This window comes from Stomoxys calcitrans, chromosome 2, assembly GCF_963082655.1.
Source record: "Stomoxys calcitrans chromosome 2, idStoCalc2.1, whole genome shotgun sequence".
NCBI lineage: Eukaryota > Metazoa > Arthropoda > Insecta > Diptera > Muscidae > Stomoxys > Stomoxys calcitrans.
In genome coordinates, this window is record NC_081553.1 from 20,728,468 (window position 1) to 20,755,953 (window position 27,486).

A 27,486-nucleotide genomic window follows, 5' to 3' on the forward strand; every position below is an offset into this window, starting at 1 on the left:
GAAACACGAATATGAAGCCTGGCGGCCCCAAACGGAATGACGTCGGCCATAGGCAATATGGTACTCAAATTAAAGGAAATTTTGTCTAGAATTGGAGCCCTATTTTGCAGTAAACAAGTGAAGTGACGTCCAATATAGGCAATATGTTACATTCATTCGACGCCCACTCCCTTAACTCGGCCTGCGTCGACCCGAAAGGCTTCGGGTTAACAAAGTTTAATGACGGCACTCCTCTGGCTTACATCGCCAAGTCGTCTTCCCTTTCATTTCCCCTTACTCCGTTATGGCCCGGCACCCAACGATGCAGATTTTGCCATCTTCAGAGAAGGCGTTAATCTCCTTCTTATACTGCAAGACTCTTCGTGACCTTACCGTCCTGGTTGTTATTGCCCTTATGGCAATTTTACTGTCAGTAAAAATGTTCACACTCGACGTCCTCGCGTTAGCACCACACCACTTCACGCATTTCGTGATCGCCCTGATCTCCGCCTGCAGGGGCGTATTATGGTCAGACAGTCTAAAACAGATGTCAGTTCTTGGGTTTTCAATGTAAACCCCCAAGCCCACTCTGTCCTCTAGATTTGATCCAGCCATGTAACATCATCTTCCAGATGGCAATCCGTCAATCCAAGACTGTGCCGATTGCAGCAGTGCCTCCCACTCGTCTTCAAGGTTCATCTCAGTTATCCGATCGGATACCTCTTCCCTTCCTTCCAGGTTTCCCATCGTCGCCTCGATTATACAGCGATGGTATGAGCTGCTCCCATCCTCAATACATTCTCTCATCGCTCAAGTCTCTTAGCCGTAGTGGTTGCCTCACACTTAATCTGTATGTCAATGGGGCGGATATCTAGAATAGTCTCCAGTGCCCTAGTGGGCGTGGTCCTCATTTTTTAGTAACACATCGAAATATTGGTCCAAGACCCCATATAGTATATTTGTATTCTTGATCGCCATACATAATGATCTAGCCATGTCCGTAAAGTAAAGCAATGCCTTGGCATTTTTTTATTCTGTCAGTCCTTCCGTCCGTCAGTGGAAAGCACGCCAACTGTCGAACTAGTAAAGCTAGACGCTTGAAATTTTGCACAAACACTTCCTTTTAGTGTAGCTCGGTTGGTCTTTTAAATGGGCCATATCCGTTCATGTTTTGATATAGCTCCCATTTAAACCTATCTCCTGATTATAATTCTTGAGCTTCCAGAGATCCCCATTCTTATCCGATTTGGCTGACATTTTGTACTATGACCTTCTATGACTTTCAAAAGATGTTTTAGTATGGTCCGAATCGGCCCATAGCCTGATATACATAGCTCCGATATTATTCAAACTTCTCGAGCCTCTAGAGGGAATAATTCTTATCCGATTTGGCTGAATTTTTGCACGGTGAATTCTAGTGTGATTTCCGAAATACTTTCTAAGAAAAGCCTGAATCGGTCTAAAATCTGGGGCTTAGTTGCCGCATCCGTGATCGAGTACGCTTTCGTATCGAATGAAATTTTATATACATTGTACATTTTAATGACAAATACACGTTATACATTTTAATAACAAATTGTTAACAAATTATGTTCGGTTTAAACATCCGCTTTAAAAAAATCAAAAAAATTGTTTAATAAAGAAATATATAATTCACAATGGACAGATTACTACATCACAGATACCGTAATTAGGCACCTGAAATAACTCCCATATAAACCGAACTCCCGATGGCAATCCTTCAGCCCCTAGAGGGCGTAGTTCTTATCTGGGGCCAAACTAACGCATACGTGAACGAGTAAAATCGTTCGACATCTCTCTATTGTGAATTATGTATCTGTTTATGAACGAGAATTTTTGAGATTTAGAAACGCGATTGTTTAAATCGATCAATATTTATAAAAACTTTGACACAAAAATGTATATACAAGTGACATAGCATCCATTAAATACGAGAGGAAATTTCATTCGATTTGAAAGGGCAATCGATCACGTATGTGGCAATTCGGCCCCTGATTTGCCTGAAATTTTACACAACGACTTTTCCAATGACCTCCAACATACGCGCCATATACGGTCTGAATCGTTTCATAACCTGATATAACCGAAACGATCCATAACCTGATATAGCTCTTATCCATTATCCTTTCTTTGCCGAGATACCAGGCAAAAATCTTGACCAATGCGATCAATGGTGGAGGGTATATAAGATTCGGTCCGGCTGAACTTGGCACGCTTTTATTTGTTTTTTTTTTACCTCCAACTAAAACAGTTATTGTACTAAAAATGCACTTTTAATTCACAACTAGTAAAAGCGTGATAGGTCATATGACCGATTCTAGGTCATAGAAGTCATCGTGTAAAATTGCAGCCATATCGGATAAGAGTTGCGCACTCTAGATTCTTAAGGAATAAACTCGAGATGCCTTTCTGCAAAATTTGATTCCAATCGGATAAGTCATGGATCGATTTGGCCCATTTTACACCCAATATTCTTACAAAAATGTCCAAAAGGAGGTTGCTCTACTTTTTGGTTACCCCACAATGCAAACTTTAAGAACTCCGATACACTTGCGATGTATTTTTACCTCAGGTTTTGTGAAATGTTTAGTTTTTTTTTTGGTAATTTTCGAAAAACATGTCAGTCAATTGAGAAAAATTTGTCGGGCGAAACTCAACTGTTGATTACCGTAATCAACGTATTGTGGGCACCACGATAAAGAGTAGGAAATCCAACGAAGCCTGACCATAATACGGTCCTGCAGGCGAAGACGTTGAGTGTGAACATTTTTACTGACAGTAAAATTGCCATAAGGACAATAACACCCAGGAGTGTAAAGTCACGAACAGTTTTGCAGTGTAAGGAGATTAACGTCTTCTCTGAGGATGGCAAAATCCGCTTCGTTTGGGTGTCGGGCCATAACTTGGTTAACCCGAAGCGAGTCGATGCAGTCCGAGTTAAGGGCGTGAGTGACGAATGCGCATGCAACCCTGTGGAATAGCGAAGAGGTAGCTAGGACGGCGAAAATCCTATGGAGGAATCCAGATCGTGAGAAAACGAGGCTATTACTGAAAAGAGGTCAGTATAGCTATTGGTATCATGACGGCACACATGTAAAATCGGTGCGGCAAATGATAGCATGTGTAGGACATGCAGGGAAGATGATGAGACGTTGGAGAATTTCCTCTGTCATTGCCCGGCTTTCGCTGTGGGTGTGTCTACAAAACTCTCGGCTTAAAAAAAAGGCATATGTATCTATTTCTTTTTTTTAAGAATTCTTATTCATATGTTTTATTAGTATTAATAGTTATCGTAATAATAGTAGTTGTAATAGTAGTTGTTGTTGCTGTTCTTGTTTGTTGTTTTTGTTGTTTGTTATCATTATTATAATTATTATTAATATAAATGTTTAAATGTGGTCCTTAATAACTAAAATGACACAAATTAATTTTGTTGCAGTTATATTTGTTGTTGTTGTTGTTGTTCTTGTTAAAAGTTTGGATTTTGTTTTGATGTGCAACCTTCTTTTCATAACGCTGAAAGCTGTGAGTGTGATGGTGCAACAGCGGCCAACACAATGAACCAATGCATTTTTGCTTCTGCCATCTGCCGTTGATAATTGGTATAATAGTGACAACATTTATTACTTCATAAGTATGTATGCGCAGTGGAGTGACGGGTGATGGGTAGAGAGGGGAATTGGATTGGATTGGATATGAGGGTGTATTGTTGTGGATTGATCTCAGATTGGGAGGCTTTAAGGACTATTTTTTTCAATGAAAAAAAAACACATAAACCTTTTTCTATTGGATGAGAATAGTGGTGGGTGGCGGGTGATGGCTTATGGTATTTGGGTGCTTGATTTGCGCTGCTAAGCGAATAATAAAAATTACTTAATCATAGGATATTGTTATTTTTTAATTACAAATTAATCAAATTTTGTTTCCTTTTGTTTCGATGATTTCCAGTTAATAATGTCAGTTCCAAGAGGCTCTACTCTACTCCTTTTCGTAATTTTTTACATTAGAGAGCATACAACAAAAAGCATTTCGAAACACTGAACTATAATTATGTGGTTAATACAAAACGAGTTACTATAATAACAATGTAATTTCTTATCTTCCAATGCCGGTCTGTCCACCCACCTTCCGGCCAAAGGCAGCACCGACAACATCAGAAGAATTAAGAGAAAACATTTCACTGGGATTTTGGTGTCTTATATTCTTTCACTTGTTGCTTATTTTTACAAAACATTGCAGCATAATTCGCCCAAAGCCACACACTTTTCTCTTCTTTTTTTTCAAATTGAGTAGTAGTAGGCAGGCGGGGGGATGGTTCTAAATACATAGCTATGTCTACATAAATGTGGAACTATACATTACAATAAAATGTGGAAATCTAAATTGCACACAAGAGAGTAAAGAGATTCTATAAAATATTATTATTATTTAAAGTAACTTTATGCTTAGAATGAATTTTTGTAAAATATATATCTATATATGTATGTGTATGTATGTATATGTACAATGTATGTTTTTCGTGATAGTGCCTTTTCTTTCTGCAACAATGTTGAACTGTGAATGTGACGACATGCTAGTCGTCAAACGACTCGAATTCACCATACATTAAAGACGGGTGGAAAAACTTAAAGCAATTCTTATACATTTGAAACTGACATAAATGGCTCGCTTGCATCTATGGGTATATTTGTGGGTGTGTGTAATACGATGATTTATGGGGTGTGTGTGTGTGGGGGGGGTGTGGGCGTGTGTGTGTGTGTAGGGTTATATAGAGAGGGTAAATACTGATTTTTTTGTTTTTTTTTTAATCTTTCTAAATTCGAGAGAAATTCATTTTCTTTTTTTTATCATTATGAAACTTTGCATATAGTTTTATGTTGTATTACGTAGTAGTTGTTGTTGTTGTTGTTATAGTAGCAAACTAATCAGTAACTTTCCCATAAGTACTACATTCAACTTAAAATGTAAAATAAGCTATTTTGTTTGTATATGCGCAACTATTTCTAATAAAGGAAGAAGATACATAAGAGGATACTCTTAAAAGACTATTCTTATAGTGTGCCTGCTGCTTGTTGAATGCATTTGCATATGTATTGTAGATCGACCATCACCGTCCTTTATCGTTCACTTGTTATCATTGCCAATGCATAGCACATTGTGCAACATACATACATATATGCATATTTATGTACATGTATGTATAAAATATATATAGCAACAATAATAACTCGAAGTAACTTGTTTTCTTTTGCTTTCGCTTTTGTTTTTGTTTTGTTTGCCGATTTCTACGATTATGGGAATAGACGAGATGATAGTCTTACGAAATACATAATTGCTTGAACTGTAGCCAATTTCGTCTATTGTGCCTTTCATGCGCCGAGGTTTGGGATGAAAATGTAGACTGCAAATCGCCAAGTGTTTAAAGTTCTAGTTAATTTACCATTAGTGTATGAGACTCCATGGGCGCCGCTGAATCATACAGAGTATCGGTATCTTGTGTAGGCTCACCCTGCAATTGACACTGATTCGATAAGGTGCCGGCACCACAATCACAGAAGAAACTGCAAGAAAACAATGCAAAAAATTTAAAATTAAATTAATTTGCTATATTAATATAGTAAATATACATGCATACATAAATATTATATTATAAAATGGATTGGATTATATAAAGACAAAATTGGGGAACCGATTATGTCTGTATGGATTTAAAGCCTATAATCGCTTGGTACTGGGTGACTTTAATCTCACCAGGCTTTATGGCATTCTCCCCATGGTAACGACCAGAGAGCCACGAACACATACATTGACGGCCATCGGAATTCACAGGACCGGCAAGCAAAGGACCGATCGCCGTGGCAACAGTGTGGCCATTGGTTATTTAAAGGTACCAATAACCCGCCTTGTCATATCGAGCATCATGGGCACTCAGTATTTATGCAAGAGCTGGTGCCGTCAGGCCTCCCACTGAGACTCTCCGCCCAATACCGTTGATTGTCCGCGACTGCTGTTGCAGCTCCGTATGGAGCATTCTACTATCTGCAACCTCTAGACACACCCTGTAGCTTGCAGCTAAGCTTCTCGTGACAGCGATGAACACCACACAGATTGGACCACAAAGTTCCAGGCTGTATAGTGCTCACAGCTATTCCCATGGCAGCCTGTTGTACCCACCGGATTGACGCAATGTACGTGTTCGTCCTTCTTTTCTTTATGGGAGAGGCACACCCCGGAGTGCCTTCTCCGCACGCTTCTGGTCCGTGCCGGGATTCTTTATTGCAATAGAATTGCAACGGTCTCCGAGGCAAGATCGACGAGACTGTAGATTTATGAGTCGAAAGAACATATTGGTCGCAGCGATACAGGAGACAAAGCAGACTAACCCTGCAGCTTACACAATTGTCACGGATACAATGTGATACGTAAGGATCGCTCAAGGAATGGAGGTGAGAGATTGACCTTCGTGATACACCATTCCGTGTAGTATCGACTGAGCCTGGCGCTAGTGATCCCTTCATGGAATGTATGGAGACAAAAGTCAGGTCCGGTACTGCTGAGATGGAGTTATACAACGTGTACATACCGCCGGTTGGTAGTTGTGTCTCAATTAATGGCCAATTTTACTACTGTTTGGCCATAATCGCCTGGGCCATGAAGTGCGCATCACACTTCATGGTATTCTCCTCTATGTAACGACAGCGGGCATAGCTTTGACAGAGCAGATTAAAGGCTCCACATTTTGCACCGTGAATGAGGAAGCCCCCACTAGGATAACGAGGAGGTGCAATTGCTCGCCAGAAATTTTCATTGCACCTGGTCTTCTAAGTGACGTATCGTGGCAAGCCGCCATTTCTTTGGAATCAGATCATCTTCCCATAATCCTCACCTTCGATCAACCACCCAATTTTATAACCTAAGAGCGCCGAACGTTTATCAATCAGAAGAAGGCTTCAGTGAACTGACCTTCATCAGAAAACAAAGATACTACCCATGTGAAGATATAACTAAATGCTGTCTAAGCAATACCTTCTTGGCTGTTATCGCAAGGAGCATCCAAATCATCATCTTCTGGATAGCTATCCACCGCCCAGAAGCCTCAAGGTGGATGTTCATGATCAGCGAGAGGTTCAGCTCTACAAGAGAGAACCTCTAGATCAAGCGGCATACCATGTGGAGTTGGACAACATTCATGCAGGCACCGTAGCAGATGAGGTGAATAGCTACCGGTTGAATGTGGTCCTAGGAGAAGACATTGACCTTCCCCGGGCAAACCAGAGTAGTTCTAACAAAATTTCTCAGATGTATCTGCCTTTACTCCAACAGAGGACTAATGCCACCGTGTTGGATGTGTGTGCCGATTATAACATGGGACCATACGACACAACCCACCTGTTAAACTGTCTAGTCAATCCTACTCCATCCTGATCCCTCTCGACGCATCCCAACTCTCACAAGGCAAGGATTGATGGCGTCGTGCAGGATGTGTATCCCGATTGTGACCCTGGACCACCAACACACACTGCCCAGTAAGACCCACTCGACTCAGACACAGATCTCTTTAAACACACCCCACCCTAAATCGCAGAGTTCCAGGATCAGGATATTCGGTAAATCCAAACAGACGAAAGATAGAATATAACGCACTGCAACAACAACAGAGCAGATTGATAGGCCCACGTTATGCAAGTTAAATGAATTCGCACCATGATTGCACCAACTCACCAGACATCTCTATTGCATCTATTGGTCTAGTAAATGACGTCTCCTATCAAGTAGCGCCATTTCATTGGAATCGGATCACCTCCCAAAATTGTCATCATTGGACAACCATCCGATTAATTGGATATTTCGAAAATTTCATCACATTAATTGGGTCAATTAATAAATTGATTGAAATTTTCAATATTTTTTTTTTCAATTACAATTAAAAAATTAATTAAAAAAAATTAAAAATTTTTTTTGAATCACCTTTTTCAAAAACTTTGCATTTTTGTGATTGTTGAAGCAGTTTCAATTAAAAAATTAATGAATCAATTAATTTCCTGATTTGTAATAGACTTTTCTATCGATCACCTTTTTCAAAAACTGCGTTTTCGTGATTAAAGTAGTTTCAATCAATTAATTTCGTGATTTTTAATAGACTTTTTTTGATCACCTTTTTCAAAAACTGCGTTTTCGTGATTAAAGTAGTTTCAATTAAAAAATTGATTGGATCAATTAATTTCGTGATTGAAAACTATTTTTATTTTTTTTTTTGTAGAAAGAAGATGTTTAGAAAAAGTTGCATGGCTCATTACAAGGATTAGATTTGACTTTTTGGGATAAGGATAAGAATTTGAAAAAAAAACATTAAACTAATGCAATTAACGGATAATGGCCAATTGACAAGGCTTATAATTTATCGGAAGTTTGTGATTTTTAAGTTATTTATCGAAAAACGCACACTTTTGAATGTACAAAATAATTTTTTTTCTTTTTTACTTACCGATCATGTCTTATAAACTCCACATCATGCCCTGCATGACAATTTTTAATGCAATTCACACAAATGGCATTGCGATCTGTGGTATTGCACGTTTGACACCGATAGAAATCGTGCATAGGAAATGAAGTATAGCTGCTTATTTTGTAGAGGCATTGGCCACCCGACACGGCCTTTTCCACCTCATCTTCGTTGTTAAAAATTTGATTACCTCTCGTTATGGGTTGAACACCGCTGGCCAAACAGAGGCCACCAAATTTGTTCTTAAATATTTGATTATATTCCAGAGTGGCAGTTGCATTATTGGTAATCTCTACGCCGGCTGCTTGTCCATCGTAGATACGATTACGCCGCAATATGGGATGGGATTGTGTAGATATTAAAACACCCGCTTGGGTGTTACGGAAAATGTCATTCTCTTCGAGTATGCCTTTGCCGCCATTGAATATACAAATGCCACCGTCGCGACCATCATAGATTTTATTGCGTTTCAATGTGGGATTCGAATCAGTCTTAATCCAAACACCAGCCATGGCATTATCGAAAATTTCATTCTGCTCCAAAAGGCCCAAGCCACCATTGTAGACGAGTACTCCGCCATTTTGGCCACCCCAGATTTTATTGCCTCTTATCACGGGATTGCTGCCGGTACGTATTTGAACGCCCGAATACAAATGATTGAAAATATCATTGTCTTCCAGTTTTCCATGGCCATTGTCATAGAAATAAACACCAACCTAGGAAGAGCAATAAAATATGGAAAACATGAAAAAACAAACTGAGTAGGTATTATATGATAAATGGTCTTACTTGTTTGCCGGAATGTATTCGATTCCGCCTTAAAACAGGAGTACTACCCGTAGTTATCCATACACCAGCCAATGTATTTGAATACACCTCATTCTCTTCGATTAAACCCTGACCTTTTTCGTGCACATAAATCCCACCATGTTGGCCGTGGTGAATTTTGTTGTGCCGTACTATGGGATCACTGTTTGTGCGTATTTGTATGCCAGCCAAGGCATTGCCATAAATATTATTGTGCTCAATCAGACCACGACCTTCGCCGAATATATAAACGCCTCCCTGATGACCATTGTAGATTTCATTTTTCCTTATTGTGGGATTGCTGTTCGAAGTTATCCAAACACCTTTAGAAAAGAAATCGAAATATAATGACATAAACACCAAAAAAGTTTCGGATCCCAAACCCACCTGCAAAATTGTTTGAATGTATACGATTCTCTATGAACTGACCCAAGCCATTCTCGTGCACGTAAATACCACCGGTTTGGCCATGATGAATCTCACATTTGACCACTGTTGGATTGGCACCTGCCTTCACCTCAAATCCCGCTATTCTATTGTTGTGAATATCGTTCTTTTCAAAATAGCCCTGCAGTAAAAGAAACAAATCATATATGTATCAAAATTTCCAAATCATGTCCAAGAAAATTTATTCCGAGTTTCTCACCATTCCATTTTCGAATGTAAAAATACCCACATCACGTCCATGGTGTATGTGATTCTCCCTCATTATTGGAGAGGCATAATTCTTTACCCATATTCCAGCAAGGGCATTGCGACTGATTTCGTTGTGCTCGTATGTGCCTTGGGCATAATCGGTGACATACAATCCCACATTTTCACAATCGCTAATGTCACAGTTTCTTATAATTGGATTGGCATTAACTCCGCCCACGCATACAGCTGCCCCCACAACAGACGAACTGCGTATGATGCAATTATCAACCGTGGGCGAACAATTCTCTCCAATGTCAAGACAATAGTGTTTGTGATGGGAAACCGTCGATGTGACATCAGGAGAGAATTTCAATGTTAAATAACCCACATAAGCGTATTTGGCTCCTTCCACAAACATGACCGTGGAACCTGCTTCTCGCTCAAGCACCACCGCTTCGGCCACATTGCCGGCGGCTGCACCAATTAAAGCCACATCCGAATCAATGAAAAGATATTCCCCTTTATAATGACCAGCATGTAGGAATATCAAAGGACCCGGATGATCTAGGGGTGGCACATTGTCCTCATACATATTGGCCAGTGCATTAACACTCGCCCCACCAGCTGTTGGATTTGAGAGACCCGCATTTATGGCTGCCGCTAAGGTCGATGCCCCGCCCACTACGGCCGCTCTTTCCTCCGGATAGTCAAGGGCAGCTTGTATGGTATCGAAAAAGACTATGCTACGACCAGAATATTTCTTATTTTGATAACCTGGGCGCACATGGACACCTCGGTATAGTTGGCGAAAACTCTCTTTCCATGCGTTTGGATACTCCGACTCTTCTGGTTTCTCAAAGACAAATTTGCAAATTTCCGGATTGAACAGCGGGAGATCATATTCGAAGACCGACTGATATAAACGTTTCCATAGTTCAGTGTCGTTGGCAATAGTATTGAAACGCTTGCACACTTGTGCCAAACGGCACAAATCTTGCTCCAATAGATAAGAGAAAATTGCCAGCAGCACCTCATCGGGCAGTTCATACTGTAAATACTGTGCAGCAGAAGGTCCCACAAAGCTGTTGCCACCTCCTCCTCCTAAACTGGGCGGGGACAATAGGGCCGTATCCACATTTACCGTGTATAAGCGCCGAGACCTTTTGCGGGCTGGTAACATGAAACTATTTGCATCTGATCCGCCTATGGGCAGAGCACTACAATGCTGTTGTGGTATGGAACTGTGTACAGTTGGCGGGTGTGTGAGAGGAGCTCCTGTTGCGTGGGCATTGTTCACCGGGAACGACGCATTTGTTGAGGGTGCGTGAATAACAGCGGCGGATGACTGATTGGAAGTGCTTGTAGCAGTCGCACTGCTGGTGTTCATCAAATTTGAGCCAGAAGACGTTGATGATGATGAAGACGAGGGACCCACTATAACTCCTGTCATGGATGTGCTATGGCTATGTGTTGCATGTGAGCAAGACGGCGTAGGGGAGGTATTGCTGGTCGCAGTTACATTGTTAGTGCTAGATGATGGCAATACTGCAGATGTGGGCCATTGATCTTGACTACTGCTTGTGGGTAGTTTACTACGAAGATCGTAGGGTGATTGATGAACGCATGCGTTTGATGTTGACGACGATGATGATGTTGATGCCGCAGATGTGGATGTTGAAGTTGCTGCTGCAATCCCGGATAAAAACCCTGCCAAAAAAGAATACAAAATTAATTTTAACTACAACACACATAAGGAAACAAACGATTTGAAGGAAAAAAAGAGTACTTAAACATTACTGGTCTATGCCTCCCATAGGCTACGGCATCACGACTTCGTAGCTGACCTAAGCATGAAATCTTTTTGGCGGTGATGATGGTCAACACGAAATCACGATCTCCGTACCCTGCTCAATGCATTTATAGCACACCACCATTTAGCCTTAACCTTTTAAAAAGGGGTTTTATTTTCTATTCTAAATAGAAGAAAATCAAAGCCTATTGGTTTCAGCTGGACCAAGAAATCAAAAAAAAACCCATAAAAATAATAATTTGTTCCGAATAGACTCAAAAACGGCTGAACCGATGTCACAGATGGTAAAGTTTAGCTTGCCAGTGAAAATATGGTACTTCATTTTGTGATATCCGCGAAGAGGGCGGACCCTTCTCCCAACCACAATTCTCAAAAACTCCAGACTAGGAGATGGGTGAATCGATTTAAGTGAAATGTTGTATGCCACCTTATGGTAATCCAAAAACACAAAATTAGTATAGAAATTTGGGGTCAAATAACCCGGGGGGACGCCCTACCCCAAACCCCACTCAAACGGACATGTTTACCGATTGGGACAATATGGATATCATATGAAAGGTATTTAAAAGAAGAGTACGAACATGATATAACAATTCGACCTTCGCTTGTCGGGGGGCCGCCCACGCCCAAAAACCGCCCAAATGGCATGTTTACCTAGTGGGGCAATATGGGTATCAAATGAAAGGTAATTGGATGAAGAATAAGAAAGGTAATGAGACGACGAATACATCACCCCTGGGACTTGAAACGCCGCATCCCAAAAATAACCCCCAAACGGACATGTAGGCCGATAACATAGTGTTTAAAAGATATTGTATTGGATGGAATGTTGGGAATCATAAGATTGTCGTGCAAAATTTTAGCCAAATTGGAAAAAAATTGCACCCTCTAGAGGATCAAAAAGTACAATAGGGAGAACGGTTTATATGGGAGCTACATCAGGTTATGGACCGATTAGGATGTTGGTGGTCATGAGGGAGATCGTCGTGCACAATTTCATCCAAATCAGATAAAAATTGCGTACTCTAGAGGATCATAAAGAACAATCGGGAGATCGGTTTTTATGGGACCTATATCTAAACATGGACCCATTTACAATCCCTACCGACCCAGAAGACAAGTAATAATAAGAAGTATTTTTGGAAAACTTCGAGCGGGTAGCTTTACTCGTTTCCGTGATGTCGACAGACGAACGAGCGGACATGGTTTAGTCGACATAAAATGTAACGACGATCAAGAATTTAGGTACAGGGGCCTTGGAACAATAGTTCGAGATGTTACAAACGGAATGATGAAATATTTCCGGCATTACTACAGAAAGGGGCAGACTATCTGGAGCCTTATCTGGCAACTATTTTCACAGCGTGCCTAGGCCTTGCCTATACTCCGAAAGCCTGGCAGGAGGCAAGGGTGGTGTTTATACCCAAGCCCGGCAAGGCAATTTATGCGACACCAAAGTCCTATAGATATATAAACCTTACGTCCGTTCTACTCAAAACCATGGAACTTATTGTAAACACCATGATAAAGAGTAGGATATCCAGCGAACTGCTCAAATACAAACAGCATGCCTATGTCAAGGAAAGGTCGGTGAAGACTGCCCTGCACGAGGTTGTGCATAAAATAGAAGAATCCTTCGATGCCAAAACGTACTCCCTGGCGGTATCCATTGCCATCGAGGGGGCTTTTAACAATGTGCGTTCCGACAGACTGCTCCAATCCTTAGACCAGTACCGGGTGGATCCGGTCTTAGAGACATCAGCTATGTCAAGGGAAGGTCGGTGAAGACTGCTCAGGTGGTGCATAATATAGAAGAATACTCCGATGCCAAAACGTACACCCTGGCGGTATCCATTGCCATCGAGGGGACAATGGATACCGCCACTGGTCCTTAGACCAGTACCGGGTGGACACGGTCTTAGAGACTGGATACACCATAAGCTAAAGAGCAGGTGGATAAATTGTGTGTTCCATGGCATAAATATAAGAGAGAAAGTGGCACAAGGCACACAATAGGGGGGCATTTTATCACCACTTCTATGGGTGACCACCATAAATGACCAATTACGGATGCTGACTGAGAAGAAATTTGAGCCCGTCTGCTATGCAGACGATGTTATAAAACATCTAAGGGGTAAGGATCCGAATCAGCTTTGTAGAAGGGCCGAAAGGGTCTTGCATATGGCATATGACTGGGCTAGACCCAGAGGTCTCAATGTTAACCCAGAGAAGATTGAAATATGCCTGTTCATGAGGAAGACCACGGTGGGCCAATTTAACGAAATCTTCCCTCAATAAGACGATTTTGATATCTGACAAGGTCAAATACTTAGGAACGTTCTTGGACAGGAAACTGAATTGGAAGTGTCACATTCAGAAGAGTGCTGAGTAGGCTTGAAATGGGGCCTGAATCCGAGGATAGTCAACTGGCTCTATAGGAGCGTGATTAGACCAATACTTACTTACGCCTCAGTTGTTTGTTGGGCTGCTAAGGAGAAAAAGAGCTACATAAGGACCATACAAAAAGTTCAAAGAACATGTTGTCTTGGCATAGGCGGAGCGATGAGGACCACGCCCACTAGGACACTGGAGACTTTTCTAGATATCCGACCCATTGACATACAGATTAAGTATGAGGCAGCCACTGCAGATATGAAACTTAAGGCGATGGGAGAATGGATTGAGAATGAGAGCAGCTCATACCATCGCGGTATAATCGAGGCTACCTGTTAGGAAGGCAAGAGGTTTCCGATCGGATACCTGAGAAGAACCTTGAGGTCGAGTGCGAGGCACTGCTGCCAGCGGTAGTCTTGGATTGACGGAACCCTAGTTTTGCCATCTTGAAGATCATGTTACATGAATTGATCAAAGCTAGAGCACAGAGTGGGCATGGGGGTCTACATTGAGAACCCAGGGACTGAGATCTGTTTTAGACTGCGTGACCATAATATGATCCAGCAGGCGGAGATCCGGCCGATCACGGAATGCGTAACGTGGTGTGGTGCTGACGCAAGGGCTTCGAGTGTGAACATCTTTACGGACAGTAAAATTGCCATAAGAGAAATAACAATCAGGACGGTAAGGTCACGAACAGTCTTGCAGTGTAAGAAGATTAGCGCCTTCTTTGAGGATGACAAAATCCGCATCATTTGGTAGCCGGGACATAACGGAGTAAGGGGGAATGAAAGGACAGATGATTTGGCGGTAAAGGTCAGGGGACTGCCCCCAATAAACTTGGTTAACCCGAAGCCTTTCGAGTGGACGTGTTAAGGGCGTGGTCGACGAACGCGCATTCAAAATACTATGGGGGATCCAGATCGTGACAAGAAGTGGAAGGAAGTAAGAAGGAGGTCAGTATAGCTATTGGCATCATGATGGGACCCATAGGACTACGAGCTCACTTATGTAAAATTGTGCGGCAAGTGATAGCATGTGTAGGGCATGCGGAGAAGATGATGAGACGTTGGAGCATTTCCTTTGTCATTGCCCGGCTTTCACGTCTAACAGATACCGGCACTTAGGTGGGGACACTATACCCGACAATAACCATCTTAGGGGAGTGGCATGGATATAAATAAATAAATAGGTAACACGGAATTCCTAACTTAGATTTTCTTTATCGAGGTTACTTTTTGTTTGTATTGGGTTGCCCAAAAAGTAATTGCGAATTTTTCATATAGTCGGCGTTAACAAATTTTTTCACAGCTTGTGACTCTGTAATTGCATTCTTTCTTCTGTCAGTTATCAGCTGTTAATTTTAGCTTGCTTTAGAAAAAAAAGTGTAAAAAAAGTATATTTGATTAAAGTTCATTCTAATTTTTATTAAAAATGCATTTACTTTCTTTTAAAAAATCCGCAATTACTTTTTGGGCAACCCAATATATAGAGCGCGCAATAAACCAATTACTGGCTTAGGTGTATGTCAATATTGCCATGGGATTGATATCTGCACCATCTTTTCAACATAACCTAACCTACAAACGGAATGACGAAGTTAGTAAACTCCCATCCTATGGTGGTATAAACATTTTTTTTTCAGCAGAATGGTCCCGTAGAGAAAATACAATAGAATACATGCTTAAACTAAATTTGGTTTGCAATAACAGCTTAGAAATTGATAGTTAATTTCGGGACCAAGTGGGGGTCCGCCCCACTCCCAAACAGAACTTTTTTAATAATCATGGCAATATAAGGCTCAAATAAAAGGCATTTGAGAGCGGAGCACGAATATGATATTTCAGGGCCAAATTTTTGGATTGCCGCCTATTCGCAAAACCCTCCCAAAAACCTGATTGTATGTCTAGGATATACTTATCAAATTGTTTGCATATCATAAACTAAAAAAATGAAGTCCTGTAAATTCGTATGGGTAAAAAGTGGGGTCATATTTAAAAAATGAAAGTGTTAGCTTTGTTTGTTTGTTTGTTTGCTCCCAATAGACTCAAAAACGACTGAACCGAAAACGACTTGTTTACCGTTTGGGGCAATGTGGTACCCACAAATGAAAGGTAATTGGAAATAGAATACGAAACTTATATAAAGATATGGGGTCAAGTATCAGGAGGGCCGCCCACCACAAAAATCAACCCCAAACGGACATGTAGGCCGATCGGTACAATATGGAATTCAAATGAAAGGTGGAACACGAGGAAAGTACGATCTGACACTGCACGGAAGATGGACATTGAAAAGCTGCAGACACAACAAATGGCAGCGGCATACTCCACTCTGACTGACCCAACTGCTTGATGAAAGCACTCCTTGTTCCGATGGTATAATGGCGCAGTGGCAAACTATTGCCCACTCCATGGAAAATGCCGCGAAATCCGTACTTGGGTACCGGAAGCCTCCTCCAAAAAACCCATGGTACGACCAAGAGTGTCGAGATGCTACTGAAGCCAAGAATGCGGCATATAGAGCAACCCTGCAATTAGTAGCAACGCGCCAGATGAAGGAGAGGTATCGGGAGAAAAGGAGAGTGGAGAAAAGTCTATTCCGCAGAAAGAAAAAGCAAATGGAAAGACGTGAGTGCGAGCGAATTGAGATGTACAGGAGTCAGAATGAAGTCCGGAAATTCTACCAAAGAATTAAACGCCAAACCGATGGCTTTGGTGCAGGCACATCCTCCTGCAGAGACAAAGAAGGAAATCTGTTAACTGACACAGACAACATGCCGAGGATATGGACAGAACATTTTACCCAACTGCTAGTGTCCGATGTTGGCGGCGAAGAGGATACCGCAAAACCAATCAATGATGATGGCATAGAATGCTTACCTCCTAGTCAGAATGAGGTCCAAGTAGCAGTAACCCGACTAAAGAACAACAAGGCAGCAGGAGCCGACGGGTTACACGCTGAACTATTTAAGACCGGAGGCGACACGCTGATAAGGCGTATGCATCAGCTTATCTGCGCAATCTGGCTAGAAGAACGCATACCCGATGATTGCAACAACAGCATATTATGTCCCGTACACAAGAAAGGAGACAAGACGGAATGTGCCAACTACAGAGGTATAAGTCTTCTCCCCATCGCATACAAAATACTCTCGAGCGTACTGTGTGAAAGATTAAAACCTAAAGTCAATGAGATAATTGGGCCCTATCAATGCGGCTTTAGACCAGGTAAATCCACCCTAGACCAGATATTCACACTGTGCCAAATCCTGGAAAAGACCCGAGAAGGACAAATCAACACCTACCACCTCTTTGTTGACTACAAAGCCGACTTCGATACTCCTTTACGTTCAAAGGTATTTCAAGCCATGTCTGAGTTTGGTATCCCTGCAAAATTAATAAGACTCTGCAGGATGACACTTGCTGATACGCGTTCCTCCGTAAGAATAGGAAAGAATCTCTCCGAACCATTTAATACCAAACGAGGTTTCAGACAAGGAGACAGCCTCTCGTGTGATCTCTAAAGCAGATGAGGCAGTGCTTGGAGTATTTGAGAGAAAGATTCTTCGTAAAATATATGGACCAGTTTGCGTTAACGGAGAATATAGGCGACGTATGAACCACGAGTTGCATTTTGATGCATAGTTACACGCATCAAAATGGAACAGCTGCATTGGCTAGGTCATATTGTTAGAATGGATGAAGAAGCTCCAGCAAAGAAGTCTTTTGAAGGCAAAGTCTTTTGAAGGTACACGCAAACCGGGAAGACCAAAAGCCCGATGGAAAGATCAAGTTGTGGGAGACACCTCGAAACTTGGTGTCAGAGATTTTAGAATGAGCGCAGAAGATCGAGGCTCTTGGAACGCTATTCTACGTTCGGCTAGTGGAACAAATATTCTGTCATAGCCAATTAAAGTAAAGTAAGGTGGAACACGAAACTTATATAAAAGTTTGGGACCAATTCCCAGGCGGGTCGCACCACACCAAAATTATGCACCAAATGCGAACGGGACAAGAGGGGACTCAACGAATGGTATTTGAGAGTAGAATACGAAAAATTTGGAGGAGAGTAAAAACAGCTTTTACTCTATTTTGCTATTTATTTGAGCTGGTTTATTAAACAACTGGGAAAAAACGTCCAAAAATATTGCTCGCTCTAACGCACTCTTCTACTGGCAAATTAAGTACGCGAACGACTTCCAGTTACAATTTATGCAAATTTTCACAAATTTTTGCCTACAGTACACACCTATAGTAATTTGACACTATTTTTTGTTCATCGCTTTTTGTGCATTTATCATATGAGCAAAGTCTAACACACTTTGTCCGATTTTTTGAAGCCCTTTATTGGCAAGGGCTATCTCCTCAGTGTACAACACTGCTACAACAATAAACATTTTAAGTTAATAAAATTCTTTAAAATAAATAAACTGGTTTCTACTTACCCTATCCTTTATCCATGACTGTATTGAGTATTTGGCTCAAATCAAAGGTAATTGGGAGAAAAACTGGAATCTGAAATCCATTTTAGGGACTACGAGTTTGAAGGGCCATCACTTCGGCATAGCACCCTCCAAACAGAACAAACTCACCAACCAAGAAAGTGTGGTGAGCCCAATAAAAGGTAAAAGTAAATACAAATCTGACTCCCAATTAATGGCTAAGTGTATAGGGCACCCAGCCTCTAAACGCAACAAGTGTTTAGGTCGAAGTGTTTTTGTTTTTTTTTTTGCTCGCATACAAGGTACTATCGAGCGTAATGTGTGAAAGATTAAAGTCAACGAAATAATTGTGCCCTATCATTGTGGCTTTAGACCTGGTCAATCCAATATACACCAGATATTTCCACTGCGCCAAAACCCGGGTCGACACCTACCATTTTTATACCCTCCGCCATAGGATGGGGGAATACTAATTTCGTCATTCTGTTTGTAACACCTCGAAATATGCGTCTAAGATCCCATAGAGTATATATTCTTGATCGTCGTGACATTTTAGGTCGAACTAGCCATGTCCGTCCGTCTGTCTGTCGAAAGCACGCTAACTTTTGAAGGAGTAGATATACCCGCTTGAAATTTTGCACAAATACTTCTTATTGGTGTAGTTCGGTTCCGATGAGTTCGGTAAATAGGCCAAATCGGTCCATGTTTTGATATAGCTGCCACATAAACCAATCTTGGGTCTTGACTTCTTGAGCCTCTAGAGGGCGCAACTCTCGTCCGATTTGACTGAAATTTTGCACATATTGTTTTGATATCACTTCTAACTACTATGCTAAGTATGGTTCAAATCGGTCCATAACCTGGTATAGCTGCCATATAAACCGATCTTGGGTCTTGACTTCTTGAGCTTTTAGAAGGTGGAATTCTTATCCGATTTGACTAAAATTTTGCACATAGTGTTTTGATATCACTTCCAACAACTTTGCGAAGGGCGGTCCAAATCGGTCCATAACCTGATATTGCTGCCAAATAAACCAATCTTGGGTCTTGACTTCTTGAGCCTATAGAGGGCGCAATTCTCGTCCAATTTGATTGAAATTTTGCACGTGGTGTTTTGGTTTCACTTCCAACATTTATGCGAAGTATGGTCCAAATCGGTTCATACCCTGATATAACTGCTATATAAACCGATCTTGGGTCTTGACTTCTTGATCTTTTAGAAGGCGCAATTCCTATCCGATTTGGCTGTAATTTTGCACGTGGTGTTTTGGTTTTACTTCCAACATTTATGCGAAGTATGGTCCAAATCGGTTCATACCCTCATATAGCTGCCATATAAACCGATCTGGGATCTTGAGTTCTTGAGCCTCTAGAGAGCTCAATTCTCATCTGATTTGGCACAGATATTGTACAACAGCTTCTCCCATTGCCTTCAACATACGTGTGTAATATGGTCTGAATCGATATATAGCTTGACACAGCTCCCATATAAACCGATCTCCCGATTTTGCTTCTTGAGCCCCGAATTGGACTATAACTTGTTGACTGTAAAGCCGCCTTCGACAGCCTAATAAGTTCAAAGGTATTTCAAGCCATGTCAGATTTATTGTATTCTTGTAAAACTGACGCGACTTTACAGGATCACACTTGCTGATACACGCCACTCAGTTAAAATATGAAATAATCTCTCCGAACCGTTCAGTACATGCTGGAGAAGATTATACGAGAAGCAGGTGTGAATAAGCATAGCACACTACTCATAAGAGAGCATATGCTACTAGCCTAGCCGACATCGATACTATGGATCAGTCACCGGAAGAAGCAATTACAACCTTTGAAAGTATCGAAAGAGAATCAACGAAATTGAGTTTGGTATTAAATGGATATAAGACTAGGTGGATGATATTAACTTCCATTATGAACTGTAAATCCGAAAAAAATCACAAAAAATAAAATCATTTTCAATTAAAAAATTAGTTGATTCAATCATTTTTTATTATTATTCATATTATTTTTTTTAATATAATTTTTTTTTCAATTACAGTCGTGATTGAAAAATTAATTGATTCAATTAATTTTTTAATTTAATCTGAAATGTTTTTCAATCACAGTCATGATTGAAAATTTTGTTATTTTCAATTAAAAACTAATTGAATCAATCGGTTTTTAATCGAATCTAAAACAATTTTTAAGTATGGTGCTTAAGTTAATTCAATTAAATGCTATTAATAATATAAATTTTATGAAAAATATAATGTGAAGGATATTTAAACGACCCATACGGTCCATATTTCGACAGGTCTATAGTAATAACATTTTTTCGAAAACCGCCGCAGCTTTTTTTAAATTGATCGGAGTGAAAACATAAGAAATTTCAATCATCATTTTGATTGAATATGCAATTTTTTTGATTGAACATTTTTTTCAATTGCTTTTTCAAAAACGTTGATTGTTAATATCATTTTCTTGATTGAAGCAGTTCAAATAAAAAATTAATTGGATCAATTCATTTCGTAATTAAAACGGATTTTTATTTTGTTCTGTGTATAAAGAGAAAGTTGGGAACCATCGAAACAAATGACACAATTTTTTTAAAAAAAACGAAGGATAATATAATGTGTGTTCGATAATATTATGTGCGTTCTCAAAAATTTGTGCAAATTTCCATAAATTGTTACTGGAAGTCGTTCGCGTTCTTTATTTGTCAGAGATCGAGATCGAGCAGATTTTTTTTTTTTTTAAATCTGGTGTTGTTGTAATTCTGTGCTTGCAAATTTCTACTGGAGGCTTATTTTGCCAGCAGAAATTTATAGCATCGAAAAGAAGTTTTATGAAAACCTAATTTTTACTAGAAAAGAATGCGATCAGACCTATTGGGTAACATATGCTACTTTGGATTGAGCAGGCAGTTGAGGATCAAAGCCACCTGCCGACGGACGAAAATTATACTATACAAGACACTGATACTATTCGTGCTGTTGTATGGCACCGATGCATGGGTACTTGCCAATGCAGATGAGGCGGTACTTGGAGTGTTTGAGAGAAAAATCCTTCGTAATATATATGGACCAATTGCGTTAATGGCGAACATAGGCACAGCATGAATCACGATCTTTGTGACGAGAATAGCATCGTTAAACGCATCAAAATACAAAGGTTGCGTTGGCTTGGTCATGTTGTCCGAATGAATGGAGAAGCTCTAGCACAGTAGTTTTTTGAAAACGACCATATTAGAACACGCAAAAGGAGAAGACCAAAACTCGCCTCCCCCGACATGGGATAGCTGTGAGCACCTCATAGGTTGGTGTCTGTGAGCACCACTCTGTGTGGTGTTCATTGCTGTCACGAGAGGTTTAGCTGCGAGCTACCGGCGCGATCACAGGTTGCTGATAGTGGAAAACTCACCTACAGGAACTTGACGATGATCGCCACCTCCACATGAAAATGTGGTTACAACAACAACAAAAACTCAGAAGGAGTGACCAAGTGGAGAGAGACATCTTGAAGCTGTGTGTCAGAGATTGGAGAAGCTCAAAAGATCGAGGCGTTTGGAATTCTATTATACATTCGACTAAAGGAATGAATTTTCCGTAATGGCCAATTAAAGTAAAAGTACAGTAAGTTTTTGAAAGTAGTCCCTTACCATAGGAAGTTGAACTTAATTTTGCATTTAATATGAACTTACTTTAATTGGGTATGACAGAATATTTGTTCCACTAGCCGAACGTAGAATAGCGTTCCAAGCGCCTCGACCTTCTGCGCTCATTCTAAAATCTCTGACACCAAGTTTCGAGGTGTCTCCCACAATTTGATCTTTCGGGCTTTTGGTCTTCCCGGTTTGTGTGTACCACCGTGTTTGCCTTCAAAAGACTTTTTTGCTGGAGCTTCTTCATCCATTCTAACAATATGACCTAGCCAACGCAGCCGTTGTATTTTGATGCGTGTAACTATGCTATCGTCATCATACAGCTGATACAGCTCGTGGTTTATACGTCGCCTATATTCTCCGTTAACGCAAACTGGTCCATATATTTTACGAAGAATCTTTCTCTCAAATACTCCAACCACTGCCTCATCTGCTTTCACAAGTACCCATGCTTCAGAACCATATAACAGCACGGGTAGTATCAGTGTCTTGTATAGTGTAATCTTCGTCTGTCGGGAGGTGGCCTTGTTTCTAAACTGCTCACTTAGTCCAAAGTAGCATCTGTTTGCCAGTATTATTCGTCGCTTAATCTCAAGACTGGTGTCATTCGTTTCGGTTACGGCGGTGCCGAGGTAGATAAAGTTACTGACTGTCTCAAAGTTGTGATTCCCAACTTTCTCCATTTTCTTTATCTGCTCGGTTGTGCAAGGCTTTTTGGGAGTTGAAATTATCCATTTCGTCTTATCTCCATTTACTGCCAGACCCATTTTCACTGACTCTCTTTCGATTCTTTCAAAGGCTGCAGTTACATTCCTAAAACCATTTCATTGGAGTCCCACGATGTCTTTTGGTGGGCGGAGCTACCAGTCAGATACTTAACACTAAACTAACACTACTTCCATCCATTTTAGTCTTAATGTCAGTTTAGGGAATTTGGATTAGAGGATTTACCTCAGCCATTTGCTTACATTTCATTTGATTCCCATATTGCCGGAGAAGATCTACTTGTTCGCCTTGGGACAGTGTGAAGGTGGGCGGGTCCTCCAAACACATGACCCTAATCAAAGATATCATATTCGTATTTTACTACCATATACCTTTAAATCAACACCTTAGCCATAGCTAAGGTCTACGTGTTTGATGGGGGTTGGGACAACCCCCAGACACATACCCCAAATGCTCTTCTCCCGAATACTTTACATTTCATTTCCATATTTTGATATTTACTTAAGTTTAAAGCTTTTTATAATTTTAATCCGGTAATGACTTTTGGGGATCAATATACAAAATTTTAGCCCTTCACTTTTTTGGAAAATAGTGAAAACTAATTAAAATTAGGTATGTATACAGCCAATATGCGTTTCACAAAAAATTAGCAAAAAATTAGTCCTATATAAATCATTACTAATTTCATGTCAAGTACTTTAGCCGAAGGATCGATCTGTGGCACGGGATGACTTTGAGCACCACACTGGTTTAGAACTTTGAGCACCGTTGTGATGCGAAGTTTAGCTGAGAGTTACCGGGCGCATCCACAGTTTGTGGATAATATAATGGTCCTCAATCCCATGGCAGCCGGTTCTACGTACCGGATTGACCCGATGGTGTTCTTCATTGGCAAGGCCTGCCGCCTCAGTGTAAAACACACTGCGACAACAATATAATGGTCCATAAATATATAGAGTAACTGCAACTAAAGTCGTGGACAATCAGCGGATTGGATTGAAGAGTATCGGTGCTTTTGATATTTGATATAACAAGGCGAGAAACTGACGTCTTTAAGCAACCAATGGCCATTACCATCAGTATGTGAACTTCAGTTACGATTCCACATACAATGCATATGAGTGGATATTCCAATGTTAGAATGAGCGAATGACGATTGACGATGACAAAGTATTAAATATCAAACCGTTTCCTACGGTAAAGGAAAATCCTACTCCAAAAACAACAACAAAAAAATTGTACCATAACGGATAGTGGCGAAGCAACCATACCATAATATATACCACCTTTATGACGGTAAATGTATGAATGAAGTCAGGGTAGAAGTAATCCGACAGGCAAAAAACAGCAAGGCAGCAGGAGCCGATGGGTTTTCAGCTGAAATATTTTAAACTGGAACTTCAACATAATAAATCCCGTTCATAAGAGTGGAGACAAGACAGTATGCGCCAACTACAGTTTCTTTCCATCGCATACAAAATATATTCGAAATTCGGCTTCAGACCTCAAGTCGAGTCTGCTCGCCTATGCCAAAGACAACGATTTTATGGTTCGGCCATCGAAACCAAAAACCGTCACACTTGAAAAAGTCGAGAGAGAGAGAGAGTAAGTTAAGGTGGGTCTTGCAGTAAATGGAGTTTAAGATGTGTATAAACCTGCGGTCATGGAGAATATCGCCGTCGTATGAAGCACGAGCTGTATAACGACGTTGACAGTTATAGGTATTCAAACACATAAACTATTCAATCCCATAGCAGCCGGTTGTACGTACTGGATTGACCCGATGGAGTTCGTCATCGACAAGGACTGCCGCCTCAGTGTATAAGACACTGCTACGACATCGACAACAACTACTAAACCATTACTAAAACTACAATAATACATTATAGGCAATTTGACTATCATGTACAGCAATTTCGTTTTAAAATAATGCAACGATCTGGAATATAAAAAAATCTCAGGACTAAGCGGATTGGGCCTGACTATAATCCATTCCGTTTTGTCTATGCTCATGACGGTTAAACTTTCGCTTATAATATCTGGTGAAGCATGAGATTTTAGTTTTAGACGTAGGCTAAATATGGTCAAGCAATTGTGGGGCTAATATTGAGTTTAAGCTTCAGTTACCAACACTTCACTGGTTAGAGTGTTACTTGCCGAGAACTTGAAGGTATTTCAGGCCGGCAAGTCCGAAAAAATCTTCCTGACATAAAATAATATAGGTATATAAAATTTTTTTCCCATTAGTTAGTCATGCATTGTTGTTAAGATAAGTTTTTCCAGTACTAAGAAATTGATTTGATTTTGAGTCATTTTAATATGAACAACCCAAAGAGGTCTCAAGGTTTCACATAGAAATATTAGGTTTTTTGTGAGCTACTTCTCTTTAACGCTACGCATCTATATCATAGAAAAACACTAAATTTCTTAAAAAAAAAAAATACTTACCACCACTACTCGATGTGCCTGCATCAGAGTCATTTATATGCATTCCCACATATTCTGATAGTGAATTGAACAATGACACCTGACCCGAATTGTTACCACCAGTATTTGCACCACTGCCCAATTGATTTAAGCCCATATTTGTCGAAGAGTTGTGTCCTTGGCTAGACTTTGAGCAAGATGGTCCTGAACTATCATACATATCACCAGCGGATGATCCAGCTGTTCCACCTAAACTTTGTTTTAAAGACGACAGACCTGCTGCATTCGATGTACTTGCGGTTGTTGGTGGACATGAACCTGTGGTCGACGATGTGGAGGTGCTATTGATGGCCGAATGGTTTTGTATTATTTGAGACGATGCATTTTGTAGCATGGGATCCATGATATTTCCTACGATTGTACGTAAAGAAAATAAAGTGTTATAAAATGTTGGCAATATAAATGGTGGCACATAAAAGAAATCACTCTTCAACATTTATACTTACCAACCGGACGATTGGGCAGAGCTATGCGATTGGCACCCTTTCGTTTGGAGCGCCGCACATAAGAGCGCGACGAGGTAAATGATGCACTAGGCATTTTCACCAACTTGTGTTGTTGACTAAAATCTAAATGCAACAGAATGTGCCGTTATGATTTACACCTTATTCTAAATTTGTGGTTTTCACAGTAAAATATCTTTCTTCACCATATACACAACAAATCCGCGAAGTTCAACCCTTCACACAACAAACAGAACAGCGACACACGGCAGAAGCAGTAGAACCACTACACACACTGCTTTGTATGGGAAGTCTGGGATTTTTTATTCATTCATTTTGTTCATATTTCATTTCACCATAGCCGTCTTTATCATAATAATTAGGCTAATAAAAAAGAATGCTGTAAACGAAGCCGATATATCTTATTAAAACGATGAAATCTTTCAAATCGAATTTTGGGCTCCACTTATCAACCGAAGGGATAAGGAAGAGAGAACATAACTTTTCAGTGCATTTGAACAGCACACACACACATATACAAGTACTTCACATTTACTACACTTCCCAGCTGCACGGATAACAAAAGGAACGACGGGAACGCCATTTTCGTTTTGCAGAGTTGCCAACTTTTTAAAATTAAGAAAAATTATTTGTTGTCAGAATGTAATTTGTGGGATGATAGTGATTAAAAGGACTTTAAAAGAAAATTTCAATGTATGTTTGAATAGACCAATCACATTAAGTAATTGTCTGCTTAAAAATTAAGATGACACAACGGATTGCACATGCGATCTCCGCATACCGCCCTTGACATTCATTGATCCTAGTTTGTTCTGTTTATCCCATCAGAGTTACCACATCAACAACGAATGTTTTGGGTTATTCGGCAACACAGGAAGGAGTAATCATTCCGGGATTATTATTAGCCTTTGTCACAATTTTTTCATGCAAATGTTATATATTTATATTTATTTTAAGCAATCAAATTTCCACACCTACACATACGTTATAAAGCTACTTCAATTTTATTTTAGACACACATTGATGTATAGATAACATATGCAACCCGACCATTCGAAGTTTTAAGAATATACACGAAAAATGATGATGACCGTACCACACATTCAAGTCTTTCCACTTCACACTCGTTTTTCTTTTGTTGGAATTACATTACTTTGTTTAACTTATGACCGATGGTGTCGAAAATTAACAACGAATACATTTATTTTCACAATTGATATTGTCAAAAATAGGTTCCAGATACTTTTCTTTCGATTTTGATAGTTTTTATATCCAACTCGATTAGTTTTATATCATTTTATTGCATTATTTATTATTAACCAATTATTCTCGTTTTCCTTGCACACACACAAATTACTTCATTGTTTGATTACTGACTACTCGACAATGATCTTCTTCTTGTTGCTACAGGCATATGATTGAGGACACCACCTGCTAGTCAGTGGAGCGTCCCAAATTACGACATAAAGCGTCTACGTCTGTACAAAGTATTAGCCTAGTACTATGTTCATTCATGGCGCGTAAATTGTCTCTTTATTAATTGCGATATATGCGTCATTCTATTGGACG

At 40.2% G+C, this 27,486-nt stretch overlaps 1 protein-coding gene across 3 annotated transcripts; it reads right to left on the reverse strand.

Annotated features, from left to right (window-relative positions):
• Positions 1-4,175: 4,175 nt before the first annotated feature.
• LOC106080377 (F-box only protein 11) lies at positions 4,176-27,279 on the reverse strand. 3 transcript variants are annotated; one of them, XM_013241751.2, is made up of 8 exons: positions 27,071-27,279; positions 25,900-26,296; positions 25,415-25,804; positions 9,957-11,653; positions 9,698-9,878; positions 9,293-9,633; positions 8,486-9,219; positions 4,176-5,561 (listed from the first exon to the last, which is right to left on the reverse strand). In XM_013241751.2, the coding sequence occupies exons 2-8, from the start codon at positions 25,991-25,993 to the stop codon at positions 5,432-5,434; spliced, it is 3,567 nt and encodes a 1,188-aa protein (XP_013097205.2). In that variant the 5' UTR covers positions 25,994-26,296; positions 27,071-27,279; the 3' UTR covers positions 4,176-5,431. The 3 variants fall into 3 exon arrangements, with proteins under 3 accessions (XP_013097205.2, XP_013097203.2, XP_013097199.2); XM_013241749.2 differs by having other exon boundaries at positions 27,014-27,279; XM_013241745.2 differs by lacking the exon at positions 27,071-27,279 and having other exon boundaries at positions 25,900-26,884.
• Positions 27,280-27,486: the final 207 nt, after the last annotated feature.

Coding starts and splice junctions, on each gene's coding strand:
- LOC106080377 (XM_013241751.2), bottom strand. CDS start 25,993: ATGCCTAGTGCATCATTTACCTCGTCGCGCTCTTATGTGCGGCGCTCC. Junction 25,805..25,899: donor TCTGCCCAATCGTCCGGTTG/GTAAGTATAAAT, acceptor GTACAATCGTAG/GAAATATCATGGATCCCATG. Junction 9,879..9,956: donor TTACATTCGAAAATGGAATG/GTGAGAAACTCG, acceptor CTTTTACTGCAG/GGCTATTTTGAAAAGAACGA.